Here is a 25205-nt window from a genome sequence, read left to right as displayed (position 1 = left end):
ATTTAGGACCTTCCCTACCTCATCCATCTCCAGGCACTTTGCCTCCTTTATCCTTGAGCAGCCCGACCTTCATTCTCATCATCCTTCTGTTCTTCATGTATGCAAAGAATGCCTTGGGGTTTTTTCTTGATCCTACTTGTCAAGGCATTCTCATGCCCCCTCCGAGCTCTCCTAAGACCTTTCTTAAGTTCCTTCCCAGCTACCAAATAATTCTCATGAGCCCTTCCTGTCTTTAGCTTCCTAAATCTTATGTATGGTCCTACTTCCTCCTAACTAGCTGCCTACTTGTTTTGTCAACCATGGTTTCCTTATCCTACCATATTTTCAGTGGGACAAACCTTTCCAGAATCCCACACAAGTGTTCCCTAAACACCCTCCATATTTCTTCTGTGCTTTTCCTTGAGAACATCTATTCCCATTTTACTTACCCTAGTTCCTGCCTAATCCCATCATAATTATCCCTTCCTTAATGAAACAATTTACCATTTTGTATGCTTTTATCCTTGTTCATCGCTTTGCTAAAGGTCAGGGAGTTGTGCTCATTTTCACCAAAATGTTCTCCCACTAAGAGATCTGTCACTTGACCAGGTTCATTACCAATACTAGATCCAGTATGGCCTCTCCTCTAGTCAGATGGTCAGCATACTGTTTCAGGAATCCTTCTTGGGCACACTTGGCAAATTTTGCCCCATGTATCTATCTTGCAGTTAAGAGGTACCAGTCAATATTTGGGAAGTTGAAATCATCCTGGTATTTCTACATCGTTCCACAATCTTCCTACTTATGTGCTCCTCGGTGTCCTGAGGGCTATTTGGGAGCCTATGGATGACTAACAATATAGTGATTGCTCTCTTCCTGTTTCTGACTTCTGCCCACACTGACTCAGTAGGCAATCTGTCCACAACATCCTCCCTTTCTGCAGCTGTGGTACTATGCCTGAATAGTAATGTTTCCCCCCCCCCCCCCAACTTTTACCCCATCTTCTCCCTTTTAAAACATCTAGATTCCGGTATCTGTATCAACCAAACCTGTCCTTGCATCAGCCAAGTCTCTGTAACGGCCACCACATCATAATTCCACATACTCATCCATGCTCTTAAGTTCATCTCTCTCATTCCTAATAATTCTTGCATTGAAATAAACACATTTCAAACCCTCCAACCTCTTAACTGTTCCCCTATCGAATCCCCAATCACCATAGCTCTCCTCTTCTTCCCCCTTCCCTTCTGAGCCAAAGGGGCAGACTGTGCCAGAAACCTGACCATTACTACTTGACCATGGTAGATTGTCACTTCCCCCACCCCCACCCCCACCAATAGAATCCAAAATGTTATACTTCTTGTTGAGGGGCACAACCACACTGACTGCATATTCCCCTTCCCTCTCCTAACAGGGTGTGATTTTCTCCTTGTAGCTTCTGTCTTTCACCCCCTTGGCCTCCTAAATGATCAGGACTTCATCTAGCTCCAGCTCTTGTTAAGTTGGAAGAATTCCTTCATCCAAAGAGTAAAGAACCTGTACAGTTCTGTATCCAAGAAAATTCAGAAGTGTCTGTTGCTTAGTATATTCAAGACATGGAAAGATTCTTATGGAATTCAAAGGATATTGGGTTAAATGATGTTGTGGTAAAGATCAGACATAATCCTATTGAACAGTAGGACAGGGTAAATGGTCTACTCCTGGTATTTTTATGGTTTCATATCCTTAGATCACCAGATGAAAGACTATAGTTATTTTTATGGAAAAATAAAATCAATTAGGTTTCGTTTTGTTCATTTACAGGATGTGGGTAAGGCACCACATACTGAGCGTGGGCCTCCTCTCCTTGCCAGGGCAGGCCGACTCCTGCCTGAGAATCTCAGCTTGGCGAAGGAGGAGTTCAAAATGATGGAGGAGTTGTGATTGTGCGGTGCTCTGACCATCTCTGGACCTCTCCCTTCCACCTGGTGCCAAAATCAGCAGGGGGCTAGAGACCAGGCAGAGACTGCCACAGCCTCACCGAGGCCACCATGCTCGACATACCCCATACCCCACATCCAAGACTTTGCTGCCAACTTGCATGGGGCACAGGTATTTTCCAAGGTGGACCTCATCCGGGGGTACCACTAAATCCCATTTATCCGCGGGACGTCCCCAAGACTGCAATCATAACTGCCTTTGGTTTGTTCTAATTCCTCTGCATGCCCTTCGGTCTAAAGAATGCAGCACAAACTTTCCAGCGGCTGATGGACATAGTGGGTGGCGACCTCCCATTTGTGTGCAACATGTGGAGTCAACTTCAGAATTTGGCTCAACATCATTATGTGGTTAGAACCATGAACCCAAAGAACATTACAGCATAGAAACAGGCTTTTTTGGCCCTTCTAGTCTGTACCAAATCATTTTTTTTTTGCCCTGCCCCTCTGAACTGCACCCAATCCACAGCCCTCTATACCTCTCCCATCCATGTACCTGTCAAAATACCTCTTAAATGTTAAAATTGAGCCCGCATTCACCACTTCAGCTGGATGCTTGTTTCACACTCTCACCACTCTCTGTGTGAAGAAGTTCCCCCTCATGTTCCTCCTAAACTTTTCCCCTTTCTCTCTTAACCCATGTCTTCTGGTTTGTATCTCACCCACCCTCAGTGGAAAAGCTTATGTCTATCCCCCTCATAATTTTAAACACCTCAATCAAATCTTCTCTCATTCTTCTACACTTCGGAGAATAAAGTCCTAACCTGTTTCACCTTTCCTGTAACTCATTTCCTGAAATCCAGGCTGTGATGATAGTGATCGTGTTTGCATGGCCACTAGCAAGGCCTTGATTATAGTTACTATTTGATTAGACTTGGCTGCCAGCAGGGGGCTGACACACAGAGCAAGAGACATTATGTTATCTGTAATGGAGGCTTGCAGCCTCATGGCATGCCTCATGTGCTGTTCATATCAACTTTAAAGAACCTTTTCCTTCATCCATGTGTTGCCTAAGAACTCACATATACAAGATAAAACATGATGTCAGAAGTGGGATGAAAGAAATACTTGATAAGGTAAAATCTAAAGTCAGCAACTGATCAGAGAAGAGAAGCTAACACAGAGAAAAATGGAAAGATTACATCCACTGGTGAAACTTCAACTGACAGGTAATGTGGCTGAAAATTGGAACAGATTTAAACAGCATTTTGGATTGTATTTAGTGACAAGAAAAGTGATAAAGTGAAAGTGTCAGTTTTCTTGCATGTTGTGGGTGATGAAGCCCTGGAGGTGTATAATAACTTCACATTTATTGCTGAATGAGACAAAAAGAAATTGGAAAAAATAATGGAACAGTTTGAGGCATACTGCATACCTAAACGTAACGTGACATTTGAGAGGCACAGATTTTTCACGTGTACAGAAAACGGAAGGAAGTATTGATCAGTAAGTGACTAAATTGAGAAACAGAAGCAAAACGTGTGAATTTGGTGGACTGACTGACTCGCTGATAAAAGGCAGACTTGTGTGTGGTATTCCATATAATAGTCTAGGCCTAGGGAAAGACTGCTGAGAGAGCAAATCTAGACCTGGAAAAAGCTGAAGGGCTACAGAAACTGTAAAATTGCAGGCCAAAGAGCTGTTCAGTGAAACTAGCTGCAACATGGATGCAATGAGAAAAAATAGACATAAACTGTTTAATAAAAAGTGTGCCAAAGTGGAAAGAGAGGTGTGGCCAGTGAACAAAAATGAAAGGGACAATCACAACACCTACCAAAAAAGTGTCCAGTATATGGTAAAACATGTTATACATGCAACAAAAACAACCATTATGCCTGTTGCTGTAGGAACCAAGTGCAACAAGGCAAGATTCATGCAGTAGATGAAAGGGAGATAAAGGAATTCTATGTAGATGTTGTGACAGAAAACAAAGACTGGATGTTGAGATTAAAAATGAATGCCATATACATTTCAGTTAAATTGGATACTGGAACACAAATTAATGGAATATCAGAGACTGATTTTAAGAAGATTAGACCCAGACCAAAGATGTATGGAACAAAAATGAAGGTGACAGGATATTCAGGTACCGATATACCAGTGCAAGGAGAATACCTGGTCAAAGTGAAACACAAGGACAAAGAGCACATGCTAGCATTCATCGTGGTACCAAAGGATGTACAAGCCTACTAGGTTTAACAGCCTGTGAAAAACTGAACATGGTATAAAGAGTCTTTGTTGTGGAAAGCAAAGTAGCGACAGTCTATGATGAACTCATGAAGGAGTACAATGACCTATTTCAGGTCTAGGCTGGTTTCCAGGAGAACACACGATCAGAGTGGATAAATGTGTGCCACCGATAATACATCCATTCAGAAAAGTTCCATTTGCACTCCAAAAACAACTAAAAGCAGAGTTGGACAGGATGGAAAGTCTAAATGTGATACAGAAGATAGATGAGCCAACGGAGTGGGCGAGTTCACTCGTCGTTGTGGACAAAATGAATGGAAAGCGTAGAATTTGCCTGGATCCAAGAGATCAAAACAGAGCAGTAAAGAGAGAACACTTTAAGCTTCCATTGCGTGAAAAAATCATGTCACAGTTTGCAAATGCAAAGTTTCTCAGCAAGTTAGATGCATCAGCAGGATTTTGGCAGTTAAAATTGGATGAAGCAAGTTCAAGACTGCACATTCAATATTCCATTTAGCAGATACAAATTCCTAAGGTTACTATTCAGAATTACCTCAGTTGCTGAAATGTATCATAAAACTATCCATATGGTCTATGAGCCCCTGGACGGAGTTGATACCTCAATGGATGACATCATAGTCTGGGGAACCATGAGAATAGAGCATGATGAGAGTCTAAGGAAAGTGCTGGAAGCAACAAGGAAAGCAAATCTGAACCTGAATAGAGAGAAATGACAGCTTGGGATAACAGAACTAACATTTGTAGGAGATATTATTGGCAGTGAGGGCATCAGACCAGATCCCAGAAAGGTGTCTGCCATTGGGAACATGCCATGGCCACAATACAAAAAGGATGTACAGAGGTTTAATGGAATGGTCAACTAGATGGGTAAATTCATATCCATCCTTTCAGAAAAGACGGCTCCATTGAGAAGACTAACAGAAAAGAACATTGAATGGGAGTGGAGTCATGACCATGAAAAGTTGTGGAGGGAACTAAAGAAACTGCTCACAGAGGAACCAGTTCTGAGGTTTTATGACCCAACGAGACCCATCAAGATATCATCAGACACATCACATAGTGGACTCGGTGCAGTTCTTCTGCAAAAATATGAACTGGTAACCCACTGCATATGCATCACGCTCAATTACAGACACGGAGAAGCAATACACTCAAATTGAAAAGAAGCTGCTCAGCATCACATACGCCTGTGAAAGATTTCATCAGTTTGTGTCTGGACAAGCAATCAGTGTAGAGATTGACCATAAGCTCTTGATTGCATTGTTCCAAAAGCCATTAATGTCCACTTAGAATACAAAGAATGATGATTAGACCACAATACTATACACCGAATGTGGCGTACACTTTGGGTAAGCTAATGTACACAGCAGACAAATTGTTTAGAGCGTTGACATGAGAGAGCCCACAAACACCAAAATGGATGAAGACATGAACCCCTTCGTGGACATGATCACAAGTGCACTGCCCATAACAGATGCAAAAATGGAGTTCGTGAAGTCAGAGACAAACAGGATGAAACACTGAGAAAAAAAACCATCTTGGATGGATGGCCCAACATGAAGCAGGACTGCTCAACTGATGTTTCAAACTACTGGAACTGCAGGGCGGAACTATCAGTGGTCAAAGACATAATCTACAAAGGAAATAAAATCCTTATCCCAAAGAGTCTGAGAAAGGGGATGCTAAAAAGGATCAATGGAGGACATCTTGGAATTGAAAAGTTTAAGAAAAGAGCATGAGGGGTGATGTACTGGCCAGGAATCAACAATGATATAAAAAATGAAGTGTCAAACTATACAATATGCTGGAAATATCAACCAAGCAATCCTGCAGAACCACTAAAGCCACACCCAGCACCATACAGACCTTACTAGAAGATAGGCGCTGACCTATTCGAATGTCAAGGGAAGGATTATCTTGTAGTCGCAGACTATTATTCCCTATAAACTGAACACCACCCCTGCAGATGCTGTAATAACAGGTATGAAAGCCATATTCTTCAGACATGAAGTGGCAAGCAAGGTCTTCACAGTCAATGGATCCCAGTTTTGCAATTTAAAATTCCGACAGTTTGCCAAAGAGTGGGACTTTGTGCACACCACGACAAGTCTGCATTTTATGCTAGTATACCGCACATGCCACTCAAGTGTGGTATGTCACCAGCACAACTCCTTATGGGACATAGGCTAAGATCAAACCTACCCATTCAGGAGAACCTCCTAAAAACAAAAAATGGGGAGAAAGTTCAAAGAACAACAGAAAAGCAAAAGTATTAATTTGACAGAGGAACAAAAAACCTCCTGGAACTCTACACTGGTGACCAAGTAAGGCTAAAAGACAAAACGAACTTGTGGATTCAGAAGGGAATTGTCCTTAGTGAAGTCCAGCCAAGATCATACACCATTCAGACAGATGAAGATGCTGTTCTGTGAAGAAATTGTCAAGATCTTCAAATGGGACCAGCCACAGTAGATGCAAAGACAGATACTGTTGAACAAACTGAATGCACATCTGAGAAGACATCTTCTGAGGCAACAACTCAGATTCAAGGACAATCAATCAGGAGATCATCAAAACATGTGAATCCTCCTAAGAGACTCATTGAACAAATTTAAAGACTCCTGTTATGGAATCTTATTCGCGCTTCAAGTTTTAGTGTAAATGTGAACACACAAAACAAGTTTAAAAAATGTTAACAATGTTGATAATAATTAAAATGTAAGTTCCTGGTGTTAAAGTTAAAATTACAGAGTTATATAAAGAAAACATGTTAGTTAAAAGTGAGCTATTTTTGTTTTAAGAAAGGGAGATGTAATGATAGTGATCATGTTTGCATGGCCACAAGCAAGGGCTTGATTATAGTTCCTGTTTAATTAGATTTGGCTGCCAGCAGGGGGCTGACACACTGAGCAAGAGACAGTATGTTATCTGTAATGGAGGCTTGCAGCCTCATGTGCTGTTCATATCAACTTTAAAGAAAACAACCTTTTCCTTCATCCATGTATTGCCTAAGAGTTCACACATACGAATACAAGATGAAACACAATCAACATCCCAGTAAATCTTCTCTGCATTGATATCTTTCCTGTAATTAGGTGACCAAAACTGCACACAATACTCCAAATTTGACCTCATTAATGTCTTATACACTGGACGAGACTAGAATTAGATAAAATAGGGGAAAAGATACCTGAACACATATTATATAAATGGGACGAAAAATTGGTACAACATAGAACTTCTCCAGTATTACACCATCTCCTCAATATATGGAAGAAGATTCATGTAGAAAGAAATAAAACAAATTATCAAATACCAAAACTAATATTGACGCAAAATAAGCTACTCCCTTTTACAATAGACAACCTTTCCTTTAGAAAATGGGAAAAAAAAGGGATTAAAAGAATAGAAAATTGTTTTTCAGGAAGTAGATTCTTATCCTTTGAACAAATGAGAGATAAGTACAATATAACTGGAGATACAGCGCTGGCATATTACCAACTGAGATCCTACTTGAAAGATAAATTAGGAAGCAATTTGAGTTTACCAGAGGGAAGTAACCTTGAATATGTGATTACAGATACAATGTTAATCAAAAGATTTATAACAAATATGTATATTAAACTGCAAGAAAAGGAGAATGAGGAAACAAATGGTAAAACTAAACAAAAATGGGAACAAGATTTAAATATAAAGATAAAAAAGGAAACATGGGAGAAATTATGTTCTGGAACGATGAGAAATACAATAAATACGAGGCTGCGTATGATACAATATAATTGGTTACACAGACTATACATTACACCGCAAAAGTTAAATAAATGAGACCCAACAGTATCTGATAGAAGTTTTCGATGTAAAAAAGAAAGGGGAACAACAATTCATGCAATCTGGACATGTGAGAGAGTAGAAAAATTTTGGGATGATCTCAATCAGATATTAAATAAAATAACAGAAAACAATATACCAAAGAATCCAGAGATCTTTCTCCTAAGTAACATAAAAAATAAAGAAGTTGGAATTGACTTGGAAGATGCACAAAAAAGATTTGTTAAGATAGCCCTAGCCGTAGCAAAAAAATGTATTATGTCAACCTGGAAATTGGAAGATAATTTGAAAATACAACAATGGTATATAGAAATGAATAAATGTATTCCATTAGAAAAAATAACATATAGTTTAAGAAATAATATTGAAATATTCGAACAAGTATGGGAGCCTTACATTAAATACAATAGCGAAAACCTACCGGGAACAAACATTACCTAAGTTGATGGAAGGAGAAGAAAAGAAAAGAATGGACTCAGTAGAATTTCTGGTGTATTTTTGTTGAATGACAACATTGTCTGACTGAATTAATGCAACCTAGATTGTATACCTAAAATGGATGAGGGGGGTGGGTGGGGGGGTGGCTTGGGAGGAGGTGGGGGGGAGAAAAAGTCACTGTAAATGTGTGAAAAAGAAAAAGTGTATATCATGGCTATTGTGATTTATGGTGTGAAAAATAAAAAATTTTTAAAAAAAAATTAATGTCTTATACAACTTTATCATAACATCCCAGCTCCAATACCCAATACTTTGATTTATGAAGGCCAATATGCCACAAGCTTTCTTTATAACCCTATCCATATGTGATGCCACTTTAAGGGAACTATGTATCTGTATTCCCAGATCCCTCTTTTCTATCGCACTCCTTGGTGCTCTACTATTTACCATACATGTCCTTTATGGGTTTGACCTTCCAAAACCTCACACTTGTCTACATTAAATTTCATCTGCCATTTTTCAGCTCATTTTTCCTCCTGGTCAAGCTTTGAAAGTCTTCTTCAATGTCCACAACAGCTCCAATCTTAGTGTCATCTGCAAACTTGCTGATCCAATTTACCACATCATCATCCAGATCATTGATAGAGATGACAAGCAACAATGGTCCCAGCACTGATCCCTGAGACACATCACTAGTCACAGGCCTCCAATTGGAGAAGCATTCTCTGGCTTCTCCCATCCAGCCATTGTCAAATCCAATTGACTACTTCAGCAAGAATAAAGGTAAAGGTTCAATTATGGTCACATGATACTACATTTAGAATATAACACACATGAAGTTCTTTAACTTTTGTCTACCGTAAGGTAGACAGAGGGTCACCACTTTGTCCAGCACCCTCACAGAAACCTACAGCACCTGGTGTTCCTAGGTGGTCTCCCCTCAAGTACTGATTAATCCTGTGCCCGCTTAGCTGCCGAGTTCAGACAATCTCAAGTTTATTCAGGCTATTAGGTGCTGAACCTCCCATGTGGGACCTTGTCAAAGCCCTTATTAAAGTCCTTGTAGACAACATCCACAGTCTTCATCAACTTTTCTGGTAACGGTAGGGTGGTGATCTCGGGATTACTACCTGTTCCAAATGCAAGTGATGAAAAGAATGTAAGGTTAAGGAAAATGAACGTGTGGCTGAGGGGCTCGTGTACAGGACAAGGATTTGGCTTCTTGGATCATTGGGATCTCTTTTGGGGAAGGCATGATCTTTTCGGGTTGCACCTAAATCAAAAAGGTGTCGACATTTTGGCAAGTATGTTTGGTACAGCAGTGGGGCAAGGTTTAAACTAATTTGGCAGGGGTATGGGAACCTGAGTGATAGGGAAAAGGGTAGGGAAGATAAAGAAATGGCCAGGAAAAGTAAAATAGGAAAAGTAATGTTGGGAGGAGAAAGTAAAAAATCAGATGGTGCAGTGAGTTTTCAGATCAATGATAGTGTTAAGAAAATTACAAAGAAAAATAGTGGGCAGAAAAATCAAAAGAAAAGGTTATAGAAGTCACTAGATATTAAAAGGACAAAGAGCATAAGGGCATTTTATCTGAATGCCCGCAGTATTAGAAATAAGGTTAGTGAACTTGAGGCGCAAATCGGTACCCATGCCTATGATTTGGTAGCCATCACGGAAACATGGCTACAAGGTGACCCTAAATGAGAATTAAACTTTCAAGAGTGTCAGGTGGTGCAAAGAGATAGACAGGATGGTAAGGGAGGTGGAGTTGCACTCTTAATCAAAGATGAGCTCCAGGCAGTAGTGAGGGATGATATAAGATCTAAAGAGCATAATGTTGAGTCCATTTGGGTAGAGATAAAGAATAACAAAGGGAAAAAATTATTGGTGGGTGTTATCTATCGCCCACCAAATAACAATAGTTTAGTGGCACAAGAAATAAATAGAAAGATAAGTGAGGCATGTAATAATGATACGGCAGTAGTCATGGGGGACTTTAACTTCCACATAGATTGGGAAAATCAAGTTGGTCATGGGAGTCTGGAAGAGGACTTCATAGAATGCATCCGCGATAGCTTTCTTGAGCAGCATGTTAAGGAACCCACAAGAGAAAATGCTCTCCTGGATCTAGTCTTGTGCAATGAGATAGGTAGAGTAAATGATGTAATGGTGTAAATACGGGTGACTACCATAGGATGAGGGAGGAATTGGGCAGAGTGGACTGGAAGCGCAGGCTAATTGATGAAACAGTTGAGGAACAGTAGAAGATTTTCAAAGAAATATTTTGTAATGCTCAACAAAAATATATTCCGGTCAGGAAAAAGGGCAGCAAGAAAAGGAAAAATCAACCGTGGTTAACAAAGGAAATAAAGGAGAGTATAAAATTGAAGGCGCAGGTGTACAAAGCTGCAAAGAGCAGTGGGAAACTGGAAGATTGGGATAACTTTAAGAGACAACAAGGGGTTACAAAGCGGTTAATAAGAAATGGGAAAAAGGATTATGAAAGTAAATTGGCACAAAATATAAAAACAAAACGCAAAAAATTTTATAAATATATAAAAAGGAAGAGGGTGTCCAGAGTTAACATAGGACCCTTGGAGGATGAGAAAGGAAAACTGGTAGCAAAAAATGAGGAAATGGCCGAGACATTCAACAAATATTTTGTGTCAGTCTTCTCAGTGGAAGATACGTCCAGCATGCCCAAGTGCGGAGTTAAGGATGCGAATGTTGGGGAGGGCCTTGATAAAATAGTTGTTACAAAGGAAGTGGTGATGGAGAAACTAATGGGACTAAAGCCAGACAAATCACCTGGTCCTGATGATATGCATCCAAGGGTTCTGAAGGAAATGGCAGAAGTTATAGTTGATGCATTGGTGGTCATATACCAAAATTCCTTGGATTCTGGGCAGGTCCCGGCAGACTGGAAGACAGCAAATGTCACACCACTTTTTAAGAAGGGATGTAGGCAGAAGACTGGAAATTATCAGCCAATTAGCTTGACGTCTGTAGTTGGAAAAATGCTTGAAGCCGTCATTAAAGATGAAATAGTGAAACTTTTGGAACGTAAGGGTTCAATCAGGCAGACGCAGCATGGTTTTAGAAAGGGAAGATCTTGTTTGACAAACTTGTTAGGATTCTTTGAGGATATAATGGGTGTGGTGGATAGAGGGGAACAGGTTGATGTATATTTGGATTTCCAGAAAGCGTTTGATAAGGTGCCGCACAAGAGACTTATCAGTAAATTACAGGAAAGTGGAGTCCGGGGAAGTCTATTGGCATGGATCGAAAATTGGTTGTCTGACAGGAGGCAGAGAGTCGGGATAAGTGGGAGTTTTTCAGGTTGGCAGAGAGTGGTAAGTGGGGTGCCACAGGGGTTGGTGCTAGGCCCACAACTGTTCATCATTTACATTGATGACTTGGAGGAGGGGACAAAGTGTGGTGTAGCTAAGTTTGCGGATGACACCAAATTGAGTGGAAGAGCAAATTGTAATGAGGATGTGGAGAGTTTGCAGAGGGATTATAGTTAAGCTGGATGAGTGGGCAAAGGTCTGGCAGATGGAGTACAATGTTAGTAAGTGTTAGGTTATCCACTTTGGCAAGAAAAATAAAAGAGCTGAATATTATTTAAATGGTGAAAAACTACAGCATGCTGTTGTGCAGTGGGACTTGGGGGTGCTTGTGCATGAATCGAAAAAAGTTAGGTTGCAGCAGGTTATTAAGAAGGCAAATGGAATGTTGGCCCTCATCGCTAGAGGAATTGAATTCAGGAGTAGGGAGGTAATGTTGCAACTGTATAAGGTACTGGTGAGACCGCACCTGGAGTACTGTGTCCAGTTCTGGTCTCCATATTTGAGAAAGGATATACTGGCTTTGGAGACAGTCCAGAGGAGGTTTACTAGGTTGATCCCTGGGATGAAGGGGTTGACTTATGATGAAAGATTAAATCGTCTAGGATTGTATTCGCTCGAGTTCAGAAGAATGAGAGGAGATCTTATAGAAACATATAGGATTATGAAGGGTATGGATAGGATAGATGTAGGAAGGTTTTTTAACATAGAAACATAGAAGATAGGAGCAGGAGTAGGTCATTCGACCCTTCGAGCCTGCTCCGCCATTCAACGAGATCATGGCTGATCTTAAAGTTCAGTACCTCGTCCCCGCCTTCTCTCCGTAACCTTTAATACCCTTAGACTTAAGAAATAGATCTAATTCCATCTTAAATATATTTAATGAACCTGCCTCTACTGCCCTCTGTGGCAATGAATTCCACAGATTCACCACCCTCTGGGTAAAGAAATTCCTCCTCATCTCGGTCCTAAATGGTTTGCCTATTATCCTCAAACCATGGCCCCGGGTTCTGGATTTTCCCATCATTGGAAACATCCTATCTGCATCCATTCTGTCCAGTCCTGCCAGAATGTTATATGTCTCTATGAGATCCCCTCTCAATCTTCTAAACTCCAGCGAGTACAATCCCAATTTGCGCAATCTTTCCTCATAAGTCATTCCTGCCATTCCAGGTATCAGCCTGGTGAATCGCCTCTGCACTCCCTCCATTGCAAGAACATCCTTCCTTAGATAAGGTGACCAAAACTGCACACAATACTCCAGGTGTGGTCTCACCAAGGCCCTGTACAGCTGCAGTAAGGTATCCTTGTTCCTATACTCAAACCCTCTTGATATGAAGGCCAACATACCATTTGCCTTTTTAACCGCCTGCTGTACTTGCATGCTTGCCTTCAGAGACTGATGTACAAGTACCCCTAGGTCTCTCTGCACTTCCCCATCTCTTAATCTATTGCCATTCAAATAGTAATCTGCCCTCCGGTTTGTATTACCAAAGTGGATAACCTCACATTTATCCACATTGTAGTGCATTTGCCATGTATCTGCCCAGTCCCTCAATTTATCCAAATCACACTGGAGCTTCCTGACCCCCTCTTCCATGCACACAACCCCTCCTTAGCTTAGTGTCATCTGCAAATTTGGAGATATTACATCCAATCCCCTCATCCAGATTAATGTAAATTGTGAACAGCTGGGGTCCCAGTACAGATCCCTGTGGCACCCCACTGGTCACCGCCTGCCACTCAGAAAATGAGCCATTTATCCCAACTCTCTGTCTTCTACCTGCCAGCCAGTTCTCAATCCACATCAATACTTTGCCCCCAATCCCATGAGCCTTGATTTTGGAAGCCAGTCATTTATGCGGGACCTTATCGAAGGCCTTTTGGAAGTCCAGGTACACCACTTCCAATGGCTCTCCCCCATCTATTTTACCTGTCACCATCTCAAAGAATTCCAATAGATTTGTCAAGCACGATATACATTTTGTAAATCCATGTTGACTCTGTCCGATCCCTTCTCTGCTAGTCATATGCTCCGCTATTACATCCTTAATAATGGATTCCATCATTTTGCCCACTACTGATGTAAGGCTCACCGGCCTGTAATTCCCCACTTTTTCTCTACCCCCCCCTTTTTAAATAGTGGGGTAACATTAGCTACCCTCCAATCCATGGGTACTGATCCTGAGTCTATCGAGTTCTGGAAAATAATTCTTAAAGCATCTGCTATCTGAATGGCCACTTCCTTAAGTACCCTAGGATGTAGATTATCAGGCCCTTGGGATTTATCTGCCTTCAATCCCATCAATTTCCCCAAGACCATGTCCTTAGAGATACTGATTTCTTTCAGTTCCTTGCATTAGTCTCTATGTTTCCCAACATCCTTGGGAGGTTATTTGTATCCTCTCTTGTAAAAACAGAACTAAAGTAAGAATTTAATTGGTCTGCCATTTCCTTATTCCCCATTATATATTCCCCTGATTCCGACTGCAAAGGACCTACTCTGGATTTCACAGATCTTTTTGAGCTGGCCAGGGAAACTAAAACCAGAGGACACAGTCTCAAGATTCGGGGGAGTAGATTTAGGACAGAGATGAGGAAACATCGTTTTTCCCAGAGAGTAGTGAATGTTTGGAATTCTCTATCCAGGGAAGTGGTTGAGGCTGCTTCATTAAACATATTTAAAATTCGGTTCGATAAATTTTTACATGATAGAGGAATTAGGGGATATGGGGAGAAGGCAGGTAGGTGGAGTTAGGTCATAAATTAGATCAGCCATGATCTTATTGAATAGCGGAGCAGGCTCGATGGGCCATTTTTGGCCTACTGTTCCTACTTCCTATGTTCCTAACCACCTCGAAAAACTCTTAAGATTGGTTAAACATGACTTACCATGCACAAAGCAATGTTGACTATCCCTAATCAGTCTTAGAACATTTTTCAATAATTTACCCACTAGTGATGTCAAGCTCACCTGTATATAATTTCCAGGGTTACTTTTGGAGCCTTTCTTAAACAACAGAACAATGTGAGCTACCCTCCAATCCTCTGTCACACCTATGGCTAAGGACATTTTAAATATTTCTGCCAGTGCCCCTGCAAATTCTACACTAGCTTACCTTAAGGTCTGAGGGAGGCCCTGGGGATTTATCCACCATATTTGCTTTAAGACAGCAAGCCAGCACCAGTGCCAGAACAAATGTTAGAGGAGGTCATTAGCATGTTAGGGCACAGTGCAAAGTTCATAAACTCGTTCAGCAGTTGGGGAGGAGGGGTGCTGTTACCATCATCTGCCCGTCTGATCCAGGTGCCGAGAGCACTGCTTTTATGGGGTCAAGATTCATTCGCCACTAGTGGCTGTTGATGCAAGCTAGTGACACAGCCTGGGGTAGGTGGAGAGTCGCTAGACGCTATTGACGACAGTGGTAGCAGGGGACAGGTCTGGCGAGCGATGGTCGTGACCATATGGGGGGGCTCAGAAACTCGCTTGCGAGGGAAATCCCCACAGATTCCCCCCCCCCCCCGGCGTCAACTCTGCAGCAAGCTCTTCCTCCTCTTTATAAACCCTGCTGCTTGTTTTCCTTACCTCTCATAATTCTGTATCCTTTTCCTGAGTGAATACTGATGAAAAAAAAATTTAAGACCTCTCCCATCTCTTTTGATTCCATACAAAGTCTACCACTCTGATCTTCAAAGGGAAATTTTGTCCCTTACTATCCTTTTGCTCTTAATATACCTGTAGAAACCCTTGATTTTCCTTCACATTGTCTGCCAAACCAACTTCGTCTTCTTTTAGCCTTCCTGATTTCTTTCTTGACGTTCTTCTTGCATTTTTTATACTCCTCAAGTACCTCATTTTTTCCACGTTGCCTATACCTGTTATACACCTCTCTCTTCTTCTGAACCAGATCCCCAAAATCTTTTGAAAACCAAGGTTCCCTATGCCTTCTAGCCTTGCCTTTGATCCTGACAGGGACATACAAATTCTGTACTCTCAAAATGTCACATTTGAAGGTCCTCCACTTACCTCTCACATCCTTGCCCAAAAACAACTTATTCCAGTCCACACATTCTAGTTCCTTTCTCTTTTCCTCAAAATTGGCCTTTCTCCAATTTAGAATCTCAGTTTAAAGCCCAGACGTGTCCTTCTCTGTAATTAATTTGAAACTAATGGCATTAGAATCACGGGACCCAAAATGTTCCCCTACGCACAATTCTGTCACCTGTCCTGTTTAATTCCCTAATAGGAGATCCAGTATTGCATTCTCTCTAATTGGTGCCTCTATATATTGATTTAGAAAACTTTCCTGTACACATTTGACAAACCCCAAGCCCTCCAGCCCTTTTACAGTTTGAGAATCTCAGTCAATATGTGGAAAGTTAAAATCTCCTACTATCACAACCTTATGTTTCCTGCAGCTGTCTGCTATCTCTCTACTGATTTGCTCCTCCAATTCTCCCTGACTGTTGGGTGGTCTATAATACAACCCCATGAATGTGGTCATACCTTTCCTGGTCCTCAGCTCCACCAATACAGCCTCAGGTGACAAGGCCTCTGGCCTGTCCTGCCTGAGCACTTGCTGTGATATATTCCCTGATGAGCAATGCCACATCTCCCCCTTTATCCCCCATTCTATCGCATCTAAAGCAACAGAAGCCTGGAACATTGAACAGCTAGTCCTGCCCCTCCTGCAACCAAGTTTCACTAATGGTCACAATGTCATAATTCCACTTGCCAATCAATGCTCTAAGCTCACCTGCCTTTCCTACAATAGTCCTTCCGTTGAAATAGATGCACCTGAGAACATTTCCATTACATACAACCTATTGACTTCCAACCGTGGAAGCAATATTCACATTGCCTTTTTCATCCTCCACTCCTCTATCTGCTCTGGCACTCTAGTCCCCACCCCCCTACAAATTTAGCTTAAACCCACCGGATACAACTGTCCCGTCAGAACAGGTCCCACCTTCCCGGAAGAGAGCCCAATGATCCAGAAACCTGAAGCCCTCCCTCCTGCACTATGTCTTTATAGCAATTCTGAGTTCACTACCCTGTCCTCCAACCTAGCGCACCTAACTCCCTCCCTCCTTACCTTTCTACCCACATCATTGGTCCCTACATGGACTATAATATCTGGCAGCTCACCCTAAGAATGCTATGAATTCGATTTGAAATTTATTGGACCCTGGCACCAGGGAGACAGTATACTGTCTGGGATACACTACTTCTTCCACTGATCCTCTTATCGGACCCCTTAACTATTGAATCCCCTATTACTACAGCTCACCTCTTCTCTTCACTTCTTAGCCACAGGACCAGACTCCATGCCAGAGACCTGATTTCTGTGGCTTGTTCATGGTAGGTCATTTCCCCCCCCACAACAGTATCTAAAAAGGTATACTTGTCAGTGCCCTGCACTGCTTGCCTGTTCTCTTTCCCTATCCTGACTGTCACCCATCTACCCTCCTCCTGCCTCCTAGGTGTGATAGTGTCCCTGTAACTCCTGTCTCTCATCCCCTCTGCCACCCAAATGATCCGGAGTTCATCCAACTCAGTTCCAATTCCTTAATTTGGCTTGTCAGGAGCTGCAGCTGGATGTACTTCTTCCAAATGAAGTCGTCGGGGATACTGCTGGCTTCCCTGACGGCCCACATTTTGACTAGAGGAACAAAATATGTTATATAAAATCCTGCCCTTACCTGTGCCTACCTGCTGAATCCTTTTTTATTCCTTGAATAGGGTGGCCCTTTGTGACTTCAACTCCTACTATTCCTCACCTCTTACCTGTTCTCGCCGAAGCCTGTTGAGCCAAAGCCTGTTGAGCCAAAGCCTGTTGAGCCAAAGCCTGTTGAGCCAAAGCCTGTTGAGCCAAAGCCTATGTGATGCAGCAAATCTGAAATTATCTTTGTGTTCAGCTTGAAGTTGTTTATCATAATCTCTAATTTTTTTTTTCAGGAAGCAAACCTTTTGAAAAAAATGGTTGTCCACTGTAATGGAATTTTAAATACAGATTATTCAGCTGCAATGTTGGGATTTATGCTTAAGTTTATATCATTTCTGAATTGCTGGTCCAATAATATAAGACAACTTCCAGTTACTATATACATAATTTATCAAATTCCTATTTGATGACGTCCTCTCGGCATGACTACATTCCGGAGTGAGAGCACATAATACTCAAACTTTTTGGGGTGGATTTTAATTGTTAAGATATTAAACACGAAGCCTGCTGACTGGCTATGGCACAGTGGTAATCAGAGAAATGTTCCTGTGAGATGGGTTTTGCTGCCTTTATTACTCAGGGACCTGTAAGCTTCAAGCTGTTTGCTGACACAGAGAGTGACAAATATCTATTGATTATTTGTTGCTAATCAAGTGAGTTACTCCATCCAGGATAACACCAAGCTCTATTGCACTCAGAAGAGTGTCGCGCATCAGTGGAAAAGAAATACTTCAGGCTGGCTGAAGACTCCTCTTCCTTCTGTATTCTGAAAAGCAATTAAGGCTTAATATTCTATTCCTGTAACTTCTAAGTTATCTTGGAACCATTTATACAAAGTGTGTAGTCAGGGTATTGGGCAGATAAATAACAAATGGGAAGAGAGTGGGGCAGTAAGATTACTGATTTCTTGGGGTTAGCTGGCCACCTCACTTGGGGTAATCCACCCCCATCAGTGAACCGGTGCGGACTCGAAAGGCCAACATGGCCTGTTTCTGCTCCATAAATGGTTATATGGTTATCTGTCCATATCCTTACTTTATCTTCTGACGAGTCCTCATCATCTGCAAAGTAGGGGACAAATCCTGACATCTTTTTCCCTGATGAACTGTTAGCAGTTTACCTGGAGCATGAAAAAGAACAGTATCAGACTTTTAATCAGAGTTCTCTGAAGCCCCCTCATTGGGACCATCATTTGTTTGTTTGTCACTGGCACATGGATGTCACTGGCAAGGGTCAGTTTTTGCTGCAGACCTCCTGATGTTGGTATTATCTTTGTGTTCAGCTTGAAGTTGTTTATCATAATCTCTATTTTTTTCCAGGAAGCAAACCTTTAGAAAAAAATGGACGTTTGCTCAAACTAAAATTACTCAACTGGATCAATGACAGATTTGCACAGGAGTCAAGGGCAAAATCTTTATAGAAACACAAGAACTGCAATTGCTGAAAAGGACTCAGCAGGTCAGGCAGTATCCCTGGAGAGAAATGGAGAGTCAACGTTTTAGATTTGAGAAATCTTTTTTTTCTAATATTCTGTAGTTTCTTTGAAAGCTGCATTTTGAAATGTCTGGCAACAAGAAATGCAGAGAGAAATACAGGAGGTGTGGCTGGAAATTGTTGAACATGTTGCATGAGAATGTAACAGGTGCAGCTGATGGGATTTTATGACCTTCAAAAGACATTTGGACAGGCGCATGGCTAGGAAAGGTTTAGAGACGGATATGGGCCAAAAACAAGCAAATGGAATTAGCTCAGATAGGGAGTTTGGATGAATTTGGCCAAAGGGCCTGGTTCAACACAATATAGTTCCATTCCAAACAAACTGGTTGCTCCCTCCTCCAGAATATTTCTGCCACACTGTTCCCTCGAAGTTGTCCGCGTGTGCACACACACATTTGGCAGCCAGCACACAAAGGAAATTAATGTGAGCACAAAAGGTTAGTTACCTAAAATAATGTAGGAATTCATTATTACACTTTTAATGAAAATAATCTCTTAGCTGTTTCTGTTAACTAGTTAGTCGGTTTTTCAAATACCACATTTGCACCTCACTAATTCACATCACCTCACGGCTGCAGCTCTATTTGGCAGACAGTGTTCATATCGTAAAGTTAGAGAGAGGCTGTGCCAAAATAATGTTGAAACAATTTCAAGTTTACATTTGTACAAGCAGTCAGTGTGCACATACTTTTGTCACAGGGAAAAAAAATTAGAGGGAACAATGATTTTAAATTAACAAAAATGTAGAGGGAGGAGAATAGTGTAGAAAAAGGATAAAGATCGAATTATTGCTGAAGAAGAAAAAGGCTGGGTTGATATCCTGGAACTCTCACAAGGGGCTGCAGTGTCCAAGAAGACCATTCACCACTATCTTCTCAATGGTGATTGTAAATTTGCTATCCTAGCAAACCCCAGATCCAAAAAGCTAAATATTTTAAAGTGAAACATTGATAAATATTAAGATTTAAAACTTTGCTATTTAAAGAAAAATGAGAATTCTTGGCTCGAAGTTCAGTTGTAAGATGAATTAAATTAAGAAGCATAGTTTTATTAACACTAATGGAACTGAAAGAGAAAACACAGTGTGTAATCGTTATAGAGAAAGGTACCCATTCACATTACCTTGAAAATATCAGTGAGATTGGAGGCAGTGAAACCAGCAACAGTATCATGCAGAGAGGCCTCTATAGGACACTGAATAGGACCAGTTGGTTCAGCTTGTTCTTTCTTTAAAAGTAATGCAGTAAAAACACAGGAATATGGATAATCAATAGTTAAAGGACAGATTGTATGGATTTCAATCTTTGGGACTTTGATGCTTATTTGAAGTATATGAAAGCCACTTTTTAATCAATGTTTAATGATTGATACAGTATGTATGGAGTTTGTTGGCAGTGGCAAGAACACCTGGTGTTTTCAGTAAAGTGAAAAGCAAATAAAAATGCATTTGTTGGGATCTAAAACACAAAGTGAAATGCTGGAACAATTCAGCCAGTCAAGCAGCAACTATGTTCTGAGCAGGGGAAAGGTTAGTTCTAAGGAAGGGTTCCTGAACTGAAAATTTAACTGGTTTCCCATCAGAGTTGAATTTAATTTTTTAAAATTTGTACATAGAGCATAGTAACAGGCCATTTCAGCCCACGAGTCCATGCTGCCCAATGTACACCCAATTAACCTACACCGCCCCCCCACCCCGCCCGCCTGGAACATTTTGAATGGTGGGAAGAAACTGGAGACCCCAGGGAAAACCCATGAAGACATGGGGAGAACTTACAAACTCCTTACAGATAGCGTGGGATTCAAACCTGGTTTTCAAATGTAAATTAATCCTGGCCCTCACAATTTTTCCCAGTATGTTCACTACCACTGACATTAGCCTCATTGAACTATATTACCCAGCTCATCCCTGATGCCCTTCTTGAAAAAAAGTACCACATTTCCTGTTATCCAATCATCTGGCACCTCATGGGCTGCAGATTTAAATCTCTCCATCAGGACCCAGCAATATTTGTCTTTGACTCAATAATAGCCTGGGACATATCTCATCAGGCCTGGATATTTATCCACCTTAATGCCCAAGAACACATCACATGCCTCCCAATCTTTAATCTTAATATGCTCTCAAATTGCACCATCCAACTACAGTGATTTTTTTCCTTTGTGATTATAGCTGAAAAATATTGTTAAGACCTCTCTCATGTCCTCAGGTTCCATGCAGATTTGTTCCCTAATGGGCCCCACTCTTTAATTAGAGCATAGAACAATACAGCACAGGATCAGGCCTTTTGGCCCACGAGTCCATGTCAAGCATATTGCCAATTAAAGCTCTGCTGCTTTCATTTGACCCATGAACCTCCACTCCCTGCATGAATGTGTGTCTATCTAAATCCTCTTTAAGTACTACAATCATATTTGCTTCCACCACTAACTTCTTGGATACACATTCTATTTAATTAGTATTTGTTGTTATGTTTTTATTTACAGAAGGTGTTAACTGTTTTCAAGATAGAGCTCTGCTGTCAATCCAAGGGGTCCAGTGGAAGCCTTTGTTCCAGCCAGCCAACTTAGAGCACAAAACATAAAATATTACAGCACAGTACAGGCCCTTTGGCCCACGTTGTTCTACTCAATAATCTAGACCTTCCCTACTTTGCACCCATAACCTTCTACTTTCTTGCCTCCATGTGCCTGTCTAAGAATCCTTTAAATATCCTATTGTACCAGCACTATCACCCCTGGCAATTCATTCCAGGCATCTACAGCTCTCCATGTAAAAAAAAACTTACCCCTGATATCTGTCCTGGAACTTCATCCCCTCACCATATACCTGTCCTCTGGTGTTTGCTATTGTCGCCACAGAGAAAGGGTGCTAGCTGTCCACCCAATCTATGTCTCTCATAATCTTGAAGATCTCTTTTAAGTCACCTCTCATTCTTCTTCACTCCAAAGTGAAAAGCTCTAGCTCTGCTAACCTTGCCTCATTAGGCATGATCTCGAATGCAGGCAGCATCCTGGTAAATGACACAAAGATTGGAGAAGACTTTCAACACATGCACAGGGATCTGGTCCATATAGAAAAATGGGCTGCAAAATGGCAGATGGAATTTAATTTAGACAAATGTGAGGTGCTGCACTTTGGAAGAATAAACCAAGGTAGGACACTGAGGAATGTGGTAGAACAGATGGATCTGGGAACGCAGGTACATAATTCCCTGAAAGTGGTGACACAGGTAGTAAGAAGTTTTGGAACATTGGCCTTCATAAGTCAAAGCATTATGGGTATTGAGATGTTTTGGTGAAATTGTGCAAGACATTGGTGAGGCCCAATTTGGAGTATTGTGTAAAGTCTTGTTCATCTAACTACAGGAAGGATATCAACAAGATTGAAATAGTGCAGAGGGGATTTACATGAAAATGTTGCTAAGACTTGAAGAGTTGAGTTACAGGGAAAGGTAAAACAGGTTAGGGTTTATTCCCTGGAGTGCAGAAGAGAGAGAGGCGATTTGATAAAGGTATACAATATAAGGATGGGTACAGATAGAGTAAATGGAAGCAGGCTTTTTCCACTGAGGTTCGGTGAGATAAAAACTAGAGTTCGTGGGTTAAGGGTAAACAAATGGCTGTGCTGCTGGAGCTACTGTAACAGCAGCGGTGCCACTGGTGGGGACCCTGGAGAGTGGGGAGTGGAGACATATCACTGCTCTGCAGGGTCCCATTTGCCCAGGCTCCATGCAGGTTTCAAATGGCTTGTTAAAGGAGCGGTTGGTGATTTTGTTAAATCCTGCAAACACGAAGGTCTGAGCCCAAGATGGCAGTGCCTGTCCTGGGCCACAAGGGGTTGCAAACTCTGAGGGAGCAGTGGATTGGTGCAGGGCCCCAGAAATGGGAAGAACACCTGTTGAAAAGGAGAAGCATGGGCGACAACCCGACAGGAGGTTGTCCACAATAACAGACCAATGAGGGTCTTAGTCTCAGAAGGACCCACATAGGTTGGCGACCTGCGGTCAAAGGACTCACACAGACTGCGGGCTGCTGGAGGCTGGCTTGTGGGAACCAGTTATCGGAAATAGGAGTCGAGAGGGTGCTGAGGGCAAGAAGGTGTTGAAGGCTTCCTGATCATATCGGAGGCTTGGATCTGGAGCTCGGGCAGCCAACAGTTTGAACAGGAGTCTGTGCAACTGCAGAGGTTGTGGGAGTGCTGGAAAGGAATCCACGGACACTCAGAGACTCTGAAAGGACTCTCTCTGGTTCTCTTTCTCCTGTTATTAGGAATGCTGGAAAATGCTCATGCTAACCCTTTGCAGGTTCAATTTTGACACAAGAAAAATTTGGGAAGGTACATTAATGGGAGGGGTATGGAGAGATATGGTCCGGGTGCAGGTCAGTGGGATTAGGCAGAAAAATAGTTCTGCACATACTAGAAGGGCCTGTTTTCTGTGCTGTTAGTGTTCTATAGTTCTAAATCACCTCTGCACCCTCTCCATGGCTTCCACATCCTTCCTGTAATGAAGTGACCAGAACTGAACACAATATTCCAAGTGTGGTCTTATCAGACTTTTATAGAGCTGCAACATTACCTCACGCCTCTTGAACTCAATCCCCCGACTAATGAAGGTCAGCACACCATAGCCTTCTTAACTACTCTATCAACCTGCACTGCACTTGGCACATTTACATCACATGATACCACTTAGCCCTATGGGATGGCTTTCCCAGGCAAAGTACGAATGTGATATCTAGGAGGTTCAGTGGCATTTTCAGGCATCAAGTCAGATTCAGCAAAGTACCATGAGGGGTTGCAGACTCTGGGACAGCAGTAGACTGGTGCAGGGCCCGAGAAACAGGAAGAATACCTGTTGAAAAGGAGAAGCATGGGAGACAATCCTACAGGAAAGTACTAGCCATAATTAGATTGGAGCTGAGTTGAGTTGCCAAACTTTCACAGGGCACAGACTGGTCATCAGGACAACCAAGCAGCTGGTCTGGAGAGAGTCCAGCCACCTCCAAGTCAGAAGCCCATTCAGAATCTTAAGCATTTAACCTAGGGTGAAGGCTTAGTGCTGCACAAGAAGTGTGCTGTTTGTTGGAGATGATTTATTTCAGTATTAGACATTAAACTGAAATTCCATCTCCCCATCCAGATGGGCAAAGAATCCCAGATCACTTCTTGATAAAGATCAGGAGAATTCTTCTGGTATAGTACCGAACATTATGTTTCATCTCATAATGCACAAAATAATGGGCTCATCTCATTTTGTGTTTGTGGGACCTTGCAATGCATAGTTTGGCTGCCCTGACTTCCCTGTATGACAACAGGCATTAATTCTGGTTGTGAAATAGTTTGGAACATGGAACATTCTATATGATTGGAAATTCTTACCTTCCTCCCTTCTTATGATGTCATAGACTACCAACAACAAGACAAAAAGAATTAGGTGATGGGTGTAAACCAGATACAAATCATTGGTTTCAAATTGCTGATTCTTAATCAAACAACATGGGCAGATAATTGCCCAATCAGAATCCAAACTCAACATCAGCTGATGTCATAGTATTATGACACAATTTGTAAAACTGCCAGCTGTAAAATGGCATCACAATTAGAACTCAAATCAACAAAGATACTGCTTTTGTGCCTCCTTCAACATTTTGCCTCAATTAACCATTTCAAAGTATGCATCCTCTTGGTTTTCAAGTCTTCCCTGTAAATCTATTCATGCCTCCCTCTTCTGTTACTGTCATTTTGACCCAATTTTGTGGGTGTTACCACTGACATAAAGCTGAGCCACACCAAAAATGATGACAACATCCAAATGCTGATCTTGACTAAGCTGGTGGTAGACATACAAGATCAGGCCTCACTACCTGAAGCCCAGAAGAGAGAAGTTGGTGTTTACTACTACTGATTACGACTCAAGTCTCCAGCTGGGATGTATGAGTGATGATAAATCACTGGTAAATAAAGCAAATTCTAAACAATGAAGAAATATACATAGTCACAGAAAGAGATGCAGGATGAAAACGAGCTATTTGGTCCATCAACCACTTGTTTACACCAATCTGATAATACAACTTTGTGTCATTCTCTACATATTCTCATCCACTCTCCACAGATTCTTCCAGCATGTACATTTCCAGTGTATATTTTGTACGTACATTACAGCAGAATAACAGAACAGAAACCTTCCCCAGGTCTGAACGAG

General features: G+C 41.6%; 1 protein-coding gene across 8 annotated transcripts in view; it reads right to left on the bottom strand.

Annotated features, from left to right (window-relative positions):
- LOC138761072 (uncharacterized G-patch domain protein DDB_G0278987-like) overlaps window positions 1-24543 on the bottom strand; it is a 40234-nt gene extending 15691 nt beyond the window's left edge. The window contains exons 1-4 of one of the 8 annotated variants that reach the window (XM_069932655.1): window positions 24383-24536; window positions 21789-22013; window positions 18541-18625; window positions 17568-17770 (exon numbers count right to left, since the gene is read on the bottom strand). In XM_069932655.1, coding sequence (XP_069788756.1) covers window positions 17568-17770; window position 18541 — 204 coding nt within the window. In that variant the 5' untranslated portion in view covers window positions 18542-18625; window positions 21789-22013; window positions 24383-24536. Of the gene's footprint in view, window positions 1-17567; window positions 17771-18540; window positions 18626-20124; window positions 20236-21788; window positions 22014-24382 lie in introns of those variants that run through there. The other 7 variants (XM_069932660.1, XM_069932661.1, XM_069932654.1 and 4 more) reach the window with 7 other exon arrangements.
- Between the last annotated feature and the right edge of the window lie 662 nt (window positions 24544-25205).

The sequence above is a fragment of the Narcine bancroftii genome, chromosome 4 (assembly GCF_036971445.1).
Source record: "Narcine bancroftii isolate sNarBan1 chromosome 4, sNarBan1.hap1, whole genome shotgun sequence".
Lineage (NCBI taxonomy): Eukaryota > Metazoa > Chordata > Chondrichthyes > Torpediniformes > Narcinidae > Narcine > Narcine bancroftii.
Note: the sequence above shows the minus strand (reverse complement) of the source record. Positions and strands in the feature narration are given on the sequence as shown.